Source organism: Ctenocephalides felis, unplaced genomic scaffold (genome assembly GCF_003426905.1).
Source record: "Ctenocephalides felis isolate EL2017-DRISC unplaced genomic scaffold, ASM342690v1 CF-g0.4_SCAFFOLD_01886, whole genome shotgun sequence".
Classification (NCBI taxonomy): Eukaryota; Metazoa; Arthropoda; class Insecta; order Siphonaptera; family Pulicidae; genus Ctenocephalides; species Ctenocephalides felis.
Window position 1 is genome coordinate 10741537 of NW_020538040.1, and position 14623 is coordinate 10756159.

A 14623-nucleotide genomic window follows, 5' to 3' on the forward strand; every position below is an offset into this window, starting at 1 on the left:
CAATAGATTTAGTTTTAACTTTTCTGTTTTTAACACTCATACCCGGCGAGATGTAAATTATTAATAGTTTTCTAATAATATCGATTTGTGGCTGAGAATACAATATACAACAATACAAAACACGATACTTCATATGTTTTGCCTATTATTCATCAGACATATGTGTATATATATATATATATATATATATATATATATATATATATGTATATATATACATATATCCATTTTATAAGTCTATTATTTTCATATTTCTTTTACCCGTGACCACGGGGGGCACTCCGGCACAAAAGCGAGCCGAACTTTTCGGATCGCCGGCGTTATAGAAAAATTTTAGAAAAAAAATGATAATTTTTTTAAGATTCAGAATAAACAAAAAAATATTGTTTAATGGTGATCGCGCGGTCAGCTTGAATAATTTTTTTTAGAGGTCTTGAGACCCCATGCCGAACTGCGATCTGTCATATATGGTCTGATGTATGTGAAATATGGTTTGGGGCTTCGAATTTGCAGTATTTATTAATGGTCTTATGAAATATGTGCAGGAATAATAAATAATAATAATTCTGTTTGGTAAATGTTAGTAAATGTTTAGTTTTGTGCGAATTGAGAATAAAAAAAATTGTTTTGATATAAGTATTTTTTTAATCAATAATAATTATTAGTAAGATACTCGTATCTTATATAAAAAATTAATATCTGTAAATATGTTACTCTGGTGTTGATATTACAAAATATTATAACTTTGACATATTTTCTCTTCCCTGGCAGAATTTACAATGCCGCATTAAAATAAAATAACGGAAACTATAAATAAAATAATATTTGAATATATATTAAAGTTAAAAAACTGGTTTATTTTTGGATTTTTTATACCTTCGAGGCACCTGTTTCGCCAATTTTTATAATTCTTGTAGTTTCTACAAAAACATATGATTTTTTAAATTAACCTTTCATAATGCATCTTATTTTAATCGCCTTATTGATGGTGAACAGAATTTTTTTTAGAATTTGATTACATGTCTTTAATCAATTAGTTAATACATTCGACTACTAATTGCAAGTTTAATGTAATTTATAAATGATAGTCTACCGTTTCATTCATTTTTATGCATTTTTCTTTCCAAACTTCTGCCTCCACATTTCCTGGTCCTGTGCTTTGGCTTTCAGTTCCCTGTATTTTTTTTTCTCGCGTAAGTACTCAATCATCTGCATTCTTCTTCCCAATCTTTTCAGTTCTTATATTTTAAAGTATAATGTAAATTTATTTAAACATTATTACATTGTATTAATATAATTAGCAGTGCTATCCATAATGTTAACCAATTTTTCACTTGAGTTGACCGGAAGATAAGATGACCAGAATCATTAGGTCGAAACGTGTGCTAAATATATTAATCACAAATAATAATACTGAATTGAATACTTCATGATATTTTAACCCATTCTACTCGTACATTGCAAAAGTAACACGTGTTATGTCGCTGGGGAGACGGCATGCGAGTGGAAGGGTTAAAGTTTTGGATAAATTTGATGAATCTTTTATAGTATACCAATTTGCACAAAAATTACTTTAGGTAATCTAAAAAATCATAATTTTCTAATAAATAAAAAAAAATTTGAAGTTAATTTTTCCTATAAGATTTGGATCAACATGTGGAGCAATTTAAAAGTTATAACTTGTAGTTTATTTGCCAAAATCATCAATGAATTTTCTGGTCTCTTTGCCAAAGGGTTTATGAAAATTTTGTATAACTATTTTTCAAAAATACATTATTTTAAAATCGTATAAATAAATATTTTTTCAATAATTTTTTTTCTATTTTCAATTTTTCTTGATCTACTCATTTGCATTCTGCATGAACTAACTTTCTGAGTAGTTGGTAAATTGGTAAGCAGTCTTGGCCTTGCAACCACAAGGTTTCTAGTTCAAATCCTGCATGCTTATAGCTTGATATCCTAGCAAAGGTTGGATATCAGTTTTCACTTATTAAAATAAATCAAAAATATGTTTCCAAGTAAAAAAGTCATTCTGGGCAGTGCTATGAAGAAAGTTGTTCCAAATAATTTTCTTCTAATAGTGCAGTTCCTTCCAATAGTGCACTTTTTTCTAATTTGTACAAACTATAAAAACAAGGATCAACTGCCTTTATAGAATAGACCAATTGTAAATCAAATGAAAAAAAAAATACATATTTTGTTCAAATTTATTTGACTTAAAAGTTTTACATGACGTTCAGATCAAAAACTAACCTAGTATAATGTGAAGCTTAGCCAAATCCTTTTGAGATTTCTAATACCTCATTACCAATCATAATATCATTAATGGTTTGTGAAACTCACCATCTTTTACAAAATCATCTAACAAATGAACATATGGAAAATACAATTAATACCCTCAGTGTTCTGGTACTTTTTGTACTCATTGACTGTATTTTCCATCTGCGGTCGCGAATATGCAGTAAACGACCTTCTCGAGCATGTTGGTCTGTCCATCAAACGAGTAAGAAATCACAAAATCAGGAACGAGTAAAAAATAAACGAAACATCATTTGAATGCCGAACCGACGCAAATAATAAACTACCGACTTGCTGAAATAGAAGTAGAGTTAATAGAAAAATATATATTAAAAATATATTTTTGAATAATATGGGTGGACCAAGTGATGGATTAAGGACCAAGAATAATACTAAGAATATAGGGTAATTGGATTCTTTGGATGATTAGATAGTAGAGAATGGAAGTATATACCATGGATTTGCTTAGATAGAAGTAGAAGTTTATATATTTACTAGCTGACCCAGCAAACGTTGTTTTGCTAAGTGAGGTATATCTAAACAATTTCTGGAGAATCAAAAAAATATTACTTTATTTTAAGTGTGTGAGCATGTGTTGTTTGAATCCTATACATAAATATATAAAACCCCAAGGTCTACTTACTACTAATTTATATTAACAATATTCGTTGTCCATATATTGTGTCCTCATTTGACGTATGAGTCGCCGTTCATTGTTTCATTTGAATTACGCTTCTACAAACATTTTCAAATTAAAGATATAAGTTTCTACGCGGTTTCGAAATAATATCTCACCTTTTGCACAATCTCTGGATTAGCACAATTTTTTCAAGCCTAAGACTAGCCAAATCCGTACAGCTATTTTAGAGTTTTACCATACCTAACATAATAGCGAACTTCATTTTTATAAATAAAATTATAGAGATTATATATTTTGGATTTTTTTATTTATGTGGGCGGACAAAATGATGAACAAGACTAATAAGTAGAATATAGGACAATTGCATTCTTTGGATGATCTGATAGTAGAGAATAAAAATACTGGTAAATTAACTATGGATTTGCCTAAATAGAAGTAGAGTTAGTACAAGTTTATACATTTGTTGTATAGATTATATATTTTGGATATTTTTGATTAAATGGGTGGACAAGGTGATGAACAAGACTAATACGTAAAATTTAGGACAATTGGATTTTTTGAATAATCTGATAGCAGAGAATAAAAATACTGGTAAATATACCATGGATTTGCCTAAATAGAAGCAGATTCAGGATAAGTTTATATATTTATTATATAGATTATATATTTTGGATTTTTTGATTAATGTGATTGGACAAAGTGATGAATAAGACTAAAATGTAGAATTTAAGTCAATTGGATTCTTTGCATGATCTGATAGTAGAGATTAAAAATACTGGTAAATATACTATGGATTTGCTTAAATAGAAGTAGAGTTAGTACCAGTTTATAAATTTATTTCAAAAATTATATATTTTAAATATTTTTGATCAATGTGGGTGGACGAAGTGATGAATGAAGGATCACTGATGACTAGTCAATTGTATTCTTTGATAGTGGCGATTTAGAATAATAAGAATTATACTACTGACTTAGTTGAAAAGAAGTAGGGTTAGTATGAATTAGTATATTTACTCAGTATTTAATGTTTTACACATATTGGAGTAGACAACTATAAATAAAACTAGGGGGTACAAAATGTTAGACAATTGGATTCTTTAGATGGTCTTGGTGCTGCTGATGAGCACGCAATAAAAACAACAAAATATACTACTGTATAAATGTATCACCAGAATAATTATTACTTTCTGGTCACAAATTTGGACAAAAATCTCTTTCACTTTTGTCCTTTGGACAGAGTCCTTGTCAGCATTACATGTGTCTGAATTTTCTTTCTTCAGCCGAGAGCAGCTCTCTATTTAGTCCTAAGGTTGCGGTATTGTGTGCGAGGGGCAGGAATGCACCCGTTGACCCCACAAAGTATATTTCACGTTTTCGAAATTGCCAACATGTCGTTTATTGCGACACCAAACAGACGGCACCGACACACTATCGTATATCATTCCATGCTAAATATTCTGACCGCTGCGGGCCCAGCACACATAAATACACACATGCACACACCAACAAATGCATACTGTATAGGAAAAATAATTTCGAATTTTAAGAAATTTTCATTTTCAAGGTTTAAGTGGTCTAAAAATGATTTTGATAAACTTGCCCTCTAAAAATTTACTCGTTCATACATGTTGTTACATTCATAAACTATTACCGTTCTTTGATTTACTGCTTTGCCCAAAAAAATATTTTATTTTTAAAGAAATTTTAATTTAGAGATTGTGGAAAAATTTCTCGAACAACGAATCAAGAGATCTTAAACTATTTAATTTTAAAAATTGAATTTTGTGGGCGTCAAGAAAATTGGTGAAGAAGTGTGGGGTCTTTAACAATATAATTTGAAAAATTGACCTCTAACTAACCACGAGTGTTGTTTTTTGTATGAACTATTGCTTTTCCTATATTGAATATATTGGATTGTCCAAAACATAATTTTGTATTTTAAGGAATTTGAATTTCATAGACGTCAAGAAAATTGGTGAACAGCGGTTCAAGAGGTTCAAAGACAATTGAATTTGAAAAATTGATTTGAACTTAACCACGAGTGTTGTTTTTGGTAAAAACAATTGATTTTCCAGTATTTTCATAATACACATGAATAACTTATTGGGTTGTCTAAAACATAATTTTGTATTTTAAGAAATTTGAATTTTATGGAGGCCAAGGAAATAGATGAACAGTGGTTCAAGAAGTCAATTGACAATTGAATTTGAAAAACTGACCTCTAATTAGATACGAGAGCAATTATTTGTATAAACTACTGTTTTTCCATTATTTTTATTAACCAATTAATACACATAAATTACCATATTGGGTGGTTCAGAACATAATTTTATATTTTGAGAAATTTTAATTTTATGGGCGTAAAGCAAATTGGTGAACAGCTATTCAAGGGGTCTTTAGCAATTGGATTTGAAAAATTGACATCTATCTAGCAACAGGTGTTGTTATTTCCTTAAACTAATTCTTTTCCATTATTTTCATAAAACAATACATATGAGTAACTGTATTGGAGTTGCTGTATTGGCTGTATTTTTTTTTAAGAAATTTGATGTAGGATTGAAGAAAATTGTTGAACAGTTGAATTTGGTAAACTTGACCTCTAACTAACCACGTGTGTTATTTGCATAAACTGATGGTTTTTTGTTATTATCATCATCTAGCAAACAAGAAAATATATATTAGATTATCCGGAAAATAATTTTCTAAAATAAGGCATTTTTATCTAGTGGGAGTAGAACAACGGTTCAAGGCCACCAATTAAATTTGATAAAATTGACTTTTTAGTGAAATTTTAAAATACGATATTTTTTTCTGAATTTTTAAACATGATATTACGATTATTATTTATAAAATATAAAAATTTAATGATAATGATAAGTGTTACTGCCTACTTTATTTTTTTGTAATACTTTAAAATAATAAGGGTACTCTGTCTTATATTAGAACAGAGTACAACAAGAAAAGGGCAGAGTCCATGAGCTGAGTTAAACTCCAATTTGAATCAGGGATAGTGTGAGAAACTTGTCATTGCCATATCACACCGCAGTGCCCGAAATGGGCTATTTTTATGAGGAAACATATTTTTGATCTAGATTTTTAAGTGAAAATTAATATCACTACTTGCATATATCAAGTTGTCGAGAGCGTGGGTCTAAACTTACGAACGAAGGCAGTGCGCTTAACCGTTACGCCAAAAAACACCCATTATAAAATATAATAAAATAATTTAATAAAAAAAACTTGTTAATAATAATTTACTTCTTTATCAATCATAAGTAGTTAAATTAAATTATCTTGCCTTTGGGCAATCACAATTGTGTTAAAATAAATGCTGCCTTAGAAGCATTTGCATATATGCTTCTCCAAATATATTTCTAAAGAAAGATCCACTGTGAATCGATAAATAAACAAAATATTATCAATAATAATAATGAAACTAATCTGTCAGTTCCCAAGGCTTGTTTTTGTTTCGCGTTCATATCATAACGTGTATATATGTATATATCTGGCTCGCGTAAACTTTTTATGAATCCTTAATTTTTATAGCCCTCTTGTTTCCTTTCGGAGCCGCGCGAACCGATTAAATTCGAAGAAATTACGGCACGTTGGCGTCTTTTAAATAATACATTAAAACCCCATACACAATGTAATAAAAAAATGATTTAAATATTCATAAAAACTTCAAATGCGCGGAGCCGAGCGACGCTGCTACAAAAGTGTTAACTGAACGCTGATATAATGTACGGACGCGGTCAGATGACGATCAGTTGAAATTTTAGCTATTTGGATGAAGATATACATGCATAATTTACATTCATTTGTAAAATTAAATATCCATATTTTGGGGCCAATTCTTGGATAAAATAGAAATGTTATGTTACTGGTATATAACCGTATGAATTGGTAGTCACGAACTGTCAAAAAGCTATGTCTTTGCTGTTCAATAGAGCGTTTCACACATAAAACCTAACCTCCAAAAGGCATAAACGTCAGAATTTTCATTTTGGTTGAACTTTACGTATGTCTTGTCAAAAGTGACATCAGAAAGTTGATGATAAAATTGTTATTTGACTTTTGTGGCTTTTGGAGGTTAGGATTTAGAAGTAGATTAAGAGTAAAAGTCTGAATTGCACAGCAGAGACATTTTGAGAATTTTTTACCAGTTTGTGACTACCACCTCATACGATTATAGACCGGTAACATAACATTTCTATTTTATCCTAGGATCAGTCTAATCTGCATTTCTAATTTTTTGCTTTCTTTCCAAAGAAGGCATTTAACGTAGTTCTTCTGCTGCAGACTTTTTGGCAGTTGTTGATAAGGTGAATAAAGCACCTACATTTATATCTAATTATACTTGTTTATCCTATGATAACACACCAATTTCTTTCTGAACTCTTGTTAGTCAAAATTTGGATTATTTTCAAAAAATTGGTTTATAATTTTATTCATGGTGTCCGGAGTGGTCAGACAAAGATTTATTTACAAACACCATTGAACGTTTTATTTGCTTAACACTATTATCAATATTATTAACTTCCCGAAGGAGCAGTTTCTTTTCATCAAAAAATCCGATTCACTAATTTTATATTTTTTCGACGTTTTAAGCCATTCCGAATCGAGTGAGACCAAATTTGGAAAAAGTATGTGTTTGTGTGTATGAACAGATTTTCTGCCTTAAATCGACATTTTCTCAAAAACGGCTGAACCGATTTCAAAAATTTAGAAGCCAAGCGTTGTATTTTGATGTAGATTATCTATTTTTAGTTACGTGCAGTGATCGGCCGAGCCGTTTCTTTGTAATTTGGAAAAAAGTGTTAAACTTTTCGTCCACATTTAAGCTCATACTACCGAATCGATTTCAAAAAATCAAAAACTGTTCGAAAGATATTAGTTGGGAATGATTCTGATTAGTTTTTGGTGAAAATCTACCGAGCCGTTTTTTTGTAATTAACTGTTGAAAAAAAAAGTTAAGCCGATTTTTATGAAACTTTTTTTGGCGATATATATCATGGTCTTATAGAACTTACTGAAATATTACAGCCTTACGACAAGTAGTTTAATTTTAAAAATTCATCTAAGTTTGAGAAAATTAATAGTTTTTTTGACGCTTGTTAAAATTAAAATTAGACAATTTACTTGGTATAACTATAGAGTACTTGGTCTTAATGAGCATACTAAACCATTAAAGTCCTACGGAAACTGATTCAATTATAAATATTGTGATATTGATTTGTGAAAATTTGTTTTTAGAAAATACTCCGAATTAACGTGTTCGTTCGTTTTCAATTATGTGTAATAAATCCACTAGAAATACTTTTAATACTCATAAATTAATTTATTTTTTATTGATTAAGCCGATTATTTACACATATCGGGAAGTTCATGTTAATTACCTCAAGAAAAAATACCAATACCAACTAATTTTTTTAGTCTCCTTAATTCTGGTGTATGAAGCAGCGGGGCAATGAGTGAATTGGGGTGATTTTCTAATTTGTGATAATGCAAAGTGAATCCTGTTTTTACAAAGTCTTTAATACATGGCACATTCAGATCATTGTGGAGAGTTTTATTGCTCATGTACCAGGGTGCATTTTTTAAGAATAGATTTTTCTCTAGGTAGGGTGGAACATTGTTTGGTTATACCACAGGAAGTTGATATGCTTAATTTTTAATATTTTTGTCAGAACTCAATGTACTGTCCTCTATAGACAGTCCTTTTCCACTACTACTTAGATTTCGATCTTTAGATTACTACATTTAGAATCTATTGCGGTTTTCTCAGCGACGGACGGCCGAGATGATAAAAGTTCGAATGCTGCACCGTCAAGCAAAGCGAGCGGCAAGGAATAAAAAAGCAGCAACTGAACAACTACTAAAGTACGAAGTAAAAAAAAAGTTGCCGCGAGTTGTGAGTGAGGAATTCTCCTCTTCTTTTCTTCTCTCGGGAGAAGAGTGATTTTTCCGAAACCTGAACGCGAACGGGCTGTAAATCAAATCGGCAAGGTCGCCGCGTATGGCAGCCGCCGACCGGGGAATATTCATTTGCGTAAATAATTCTTGTAAATGTTAGACGGAATGGGATACATACAAAAACATCACTCTGTTATGAGTGCATACATACATATATATATATATATATATATATATATATATATATATATATATATATTTATATGGACAAGATGTTCCAGAACTCAACGTCAAGCCGCAACGGGGTGGTAGTATTGATCGTAACTATCTTGATAAAAAACTAGGAAAAAAACTTTATGTAGTTCGAAAATTATGTGCAACCTAGAGCTTTGGATATTATTATTATTATTATTATTTGTTTTATTGTACATAGCAAACTATACACACAGTACATTAAGCTACTTTACTTTATTATTTGGCATAAATTTTGGTCTTTGGCTTTTGGCATAAATTAAGCAGTCTAGACCTTTGACTAAACTGTGTCTAATTCTCATTTATTGTAGTTATAATTTTAATTAATTTTGATAACTTAACTTTTGTATCTATAATCAAAAATAAAATTTCTCGCACCACAGTCAAAAATGATGACACAATTGCTCTAACATAAGTGTTCTAGAATTAAAACTATTTGTTAAAATATGAATTTAAAATTTTCAAAATTTGTCGGCTTTAGAAGGCCCAACATAAATGCCAGATACATGTTTTTATATGCAAATATTATAATTAACTTTAAGAACTGTGATTTAATGATATATTTGCCTTTTAATGTAGTTTAAATAACTGTATTAAATTAAAAATCAGTTATCTAATTTTGAGTGTCATGCTTACAAAATTATGGAATACTATTACGAAATTAGAGTAATATTACTTAACATCATCTATTATTTTATTCTGAGTATATCTCTCTCATGAATAAGAGCATAATATGTTAATTCGCCAAAATTCAGTAGTCATTTATCAAAAACTGAGCTTTGTTTGAAATTGTCGTTTTTATAACTTTTTCTAAACGTAACTCCTAAACTGTTTCACAATAAATAACTCATATCAAACAAACAACTATCTATGTTCACAAAAACTACCAGCAAATTCATCATTGTAGAAATGTGTTTCTTTTACTATTTTTCAAAAATTTGGCACCTGTTCCTTTTTACCTCATAGATGGGCTAATTTGGGACGGCCAGTAGGCAAACAGGTCTCGAAATAAGACATTATTTTTAATTTTAAAGGAATTTAACGAAATAATAGCTACATTATCCTACCAATGCAAAATATAAATTTAATGGATACATTTTTTCACAGATGTAACACTGTATATAACCTTGATCTGGTATTTTGTCAGAAATATTTATGATCAGAGTTGGAATAACTACTAATTTAACTTATCACTTGCAAAATTGTCATTTTAACTTTATTTACTTTTTGTATTTACTATTTTTTATTGTTAAACTTTTGCCAGAATAAAGGTTCAGTTGGTCCTTTTTATCCGATGCAGGTGTAACCTTGATCTGGTATTTTGTCAGAAATATTTATCATCAGAGTTGGAATAACTACTAATTTAACTTATCTCTTGCAAAATTGCTTTTTTAACTTGATTTACTTTTGTATTTACTATTTTTTATTTTTTACACTTTTGCCAGAATGAAGGTTTAGTTGGTCCTTTTTATCTGAATCAGGTGTAAACTTTTGTAGACATTAACAATACATCTTATAAAATAATTAAATAACGTATACCTAAAAATTATATTGAGGTCTCTCAAACTAAACTTCAGTGCTCACATTCAAAAAAACTAACAACAAAAGAAAATACTTTTGTTATGTATTATTAAACATTGTCGCTTATCTCCCGATAGCAACGGCTTTAGAATCAAGGTAATGGCTGGTTATGCATCTTTTACCCTCTACTTTCAAATATTGTTGTTAAAAAATTCTCAACTTTACTTGTTCTTGAGATATCGGTGGTGGACCTTTTTACTTTAAGCCCCGTTCTACCCTATATTATTATATTTTCATAAATTTCATTTTGTTTCAGAATCTCTGATGGGTTCAGCTTCCGAAGACGAAGACGATGATGACCTCCCAGGAACGAATCCGAGGTTATCTGGAGGTCTTGGATCAGCAGGCGGCATCCTAGGATCTGCTTCAGGTGGAGCAGGACTCATTGGAGCAGGTCTTATTGGATCAGATGCCGAATTAGCGGCGATGAATGCCGATTCCAAAACCGGGATGGAAGATTCGGAAGATCAGGTAAATAGTAACACAAATAGATGATGATTTGAACATTCATGGTGATTAGAGCACCAATTATATTCTTGCCTCGTTTTTGTTCACAATGCACTTTTTTAAGTCCTTAGCTTTCTAATATCTGTATTTTCTCATGCAAGTTGTTGTGCAATATTTTTTGTCCTTAGCTTTTCAGGCCTTTTATAGCTTCTTTAATGGCTTTCAGCATAAGACACATTTTTGGTACATGTGCCCAAACCATTTACCTTTATTACCAGTAAAGTTTTTTTCCACTTCAAAGGTTTTCCTCTTTTTACCAGCACTAATTTGTGACTTCTCCAACCTTTACCAACACCTCAATTCAAAACGCTCCAGACAGTCTACGTTGGCCTTCCTCGAACTTCTTGTCCCTGATCTTCAAGGAGCCACACTCCAAATATATCTTCCTTGAATTATATTTATCAACTTCTCTATTTACATCAAAAGTTTAACAATATCACTCACAAACTCCTTCTACTCCAGACTTCCCTGGATGGTGACGCTCTCACGGGCGGTAACTCTGGGGGCGGCAATTCCGGAGGTGGCGATTCTGCTGGTGGCGGTAAATCGCCTGCAGGCGACGACGAAGCTGGTGGTGGCAGCAAGAGAAGGGGTCCCAGGACGACGATCAAAGCAAAACAATTGGAGATACTGAAGACGGCTTTCGGACAGACGCCGAAACCTACGAGACATATCAGGGAACAACTGGCGAAGGAGACGGGATTGCCTATGAGAGTTATACAGGTAAGATAGATCATATGCGTAAAGAATGTATAAAGCTTTATGTTTTAATTTATAGTGCAAACAGTGTCTTCGTGATAGAAATATTTAATATCCAACTCAAAATCAAACAATATAATATTGAATACGTATTAAGAAAGTGGAACGATATTTGATTTGAGAAATAGTTGAACTACATAATACATGACAAATTTAATAATGTGTACGCCGTTTGAAAAAATGATTAAAAATTAGTTAAAGTGTGTTCAAAATTTAAATTAGTTAAATTGTTCAAAAATAAAATAAAAATTGTTAAAAAAGTTGTTGAGCACTTATAAATATTTATTTGTCGTATATTACTATACGTTTTGGTTTGACCGGGACAGTCCGGGTTTCACCTTATGTCCTGGGTTTTTCTAAAAGCAACTTTTGTCCAGGATTTAAGTTTTTTGTCTCGGATTTGTTCCGGGTTTTTGGAAAGTATAGGTTTGAATTGAATCTTTACAATTAGCTAATAATAAAATTATAACTACCCATCAAATATCTGAAAACGAGTTTTCTTATATGAAACTATACGTTAAAAATGGGAAAATTGCACATGTAAAATTCTGAAGTTAGGTTAAAATGTGAGATGTTATCTCACATTAATAATTTTGAACTTTTATTTAACAATTTAATGAAAATGATCAAAAAGTATGAACTAGAACTTTTTAACTGACTTAGAACTGAAATATTTAAGATTTATTTAAGAATGCTAAATATTATTGTGTCTTCAAATAAAATTTGTTACTTTAAATAATATTTAATTCTTCGTGTGGGTCACTTTTGCATATTCTCATCATATTTCAAATGAAGCGAGAAGTTAAAAATTAATATATTAGTTTGTTTTAATTTAATTTGCTTGTTTCAATGGTTGTGAGCACTGTTGTTTAGTTTACGAGACTTTAATATAATTTTTAAGTATACGTTATTTATTTGTTTTATAAGATGTATGGTTGATTCTAAGTTGGATTCAACAGTTTTTTTTCACAAAATCTTACCCCCTTGGTAAGGGTAAAAAGGACCAACTGAACCTTTTCTCTGTCAAAGGTGTAAAAAATAAAACAAAGTAAATAAAAAAGTAAATGAAATTAAATGAAGCAATTTTACAAGACATAAATTAAATAAATAGTTATTCCAAAACTGCTGATAAATATTTCTGGCAAAATACTATATTAAGGTTATATATGTGTAAAAATACATCCATGAAATTTATGTTTTGCATTGGTTGAATAATATAACTATTATTTTGTACAAAATTAAAACAAGACATTGAACCTGTTTGCCCACTGGCCTAGGGGGCAAAAAGGATCAGGTTTCAAATTTTTGAGCTGGTAGTTATACTGAACATGGTCAGTCTACTTCAGCGAAAAGAAACTTTCGATAACCACGATAATAGATCACCACACACCTTGTTAACATCTATTTTTCATTATTATTTTAAAGTTAATTAATGTCTAAGCTTGTATTTGTATCTTTAATTTGAATGTTCAATACTAAATATTAGTACATATAGAAATTTATAAAAAATCGATTTCGGTTAAATACGAAGAAGTTTGGAAATCTGTTAGATAGATTTCTTATAAATGAATTTTATCCGATTCTTCGATATTCGGATCAATTTCACAAAAATCGTCAATGATCTTCGTCGTCAAAATCGTTCGTATTCCGTAACCGTGATCGTGATCGTGATCGTGATCGCCGTCGTCGTCGTATTTTACGTCCGTCCGTCGTCCGCCGTTCGCGCACGGCACAGCACAGCTCCCTCGTAAAATTTTTTACGTTCGTTGTAGTAAAAAACGCGTAAAAAATCTCCGCTCAGCCTTTAAATAATAAAATGAACGATTCTTAAAAATCGATTGTTCACGCATCGGTCAGAATGAAAATCGGTCACGCCAGTTTATATTATTTTCAACCGGGCATCGGAACAAAACTATATACTTAGACACATAAATCTATGCATACACTCACATACATTAATACATACATATATATATATATATATTATATATATATATATATATAGAGTAGGGCGGGGCACAAAGATCCAATTTGACTTAGAGCAATTATATTGTGAAAACCAAACCAATTATATCACAATAAATAACACATATTAAACAAACAGCTATCTGACTATGTTCAGTAAAACTACGAGCTCATCATTCTAGAAATATGTTTTTTTGCTGTTTTTCAAAAATTTGTTTCGAATCCAAAATTTCATTTCATCAAATCAAATCATCGAATATTGAAATTTAAGTAAAATTTTTATAAACTATATTTAAAAGTATAGTTTATTACGATCTAAGCGCCATCTAAAAGAATGTACACCAATTTTCATTATTCTAGCTTTTTATTTAGTCGAAGTATCATTGTGCAAGCTTTTAGGGGGCGTCCATTAATCACGTGAGCGAGTTTTTAAGGATTTTTGGACTCTCCCTCCCCCATGGTGATACATGGCGATATTACAAAATTTGTTTCGAATCAAAATTTCCATTTCAACAAATCAAATCAAATCGGATATTAAAATTTAGGTAAAATTGTTATAAACTATATTTAAAAGTATCCTTTATTACGATCTAAGCGTCATCCAAAAGAATGTACACCAATTTTCATTATTCTAGCTATTTATTTAGTCGAAGTATCATTGTGCAAGCTTTTAGGGGGCGTCCATTAATCACGTGAGCGAGTTTTTAA

General features: G+C 30.6%; 1 protein-coding gene across 1 annotated transcript in view; it reads left to right on the plus strand.

Moving 5' to 3' along the window:
- LOC113374623 (LIM/homeobox protein Lhx5) overlaps positions 1 to 14623 on the plus strand; it is a 47839-nt gene that overhangs the window by 16057 nt on the left and 17159 nt on the right. Inside the window, exons 4-7 of the mRNA XM_026614601.1 lie at positions 4751 to 4756; positions 9831 to 9846; positions 10941 to 11155; positions 11654 to 11914. Of these exons, the coding sequence (XP_026470386.1) occupies positions 4751 to 4756; positions 9831 to 9846; positions 10941 to 11155; positions 11654 to 11914 (498 nt within the window). The remainder of the gene's footprint in view (positions 1 to 4750; positions 4757 to 9830; positions 9847 to 10940; positions 11156 to 11653; positions 11915 to 14623) is intronic.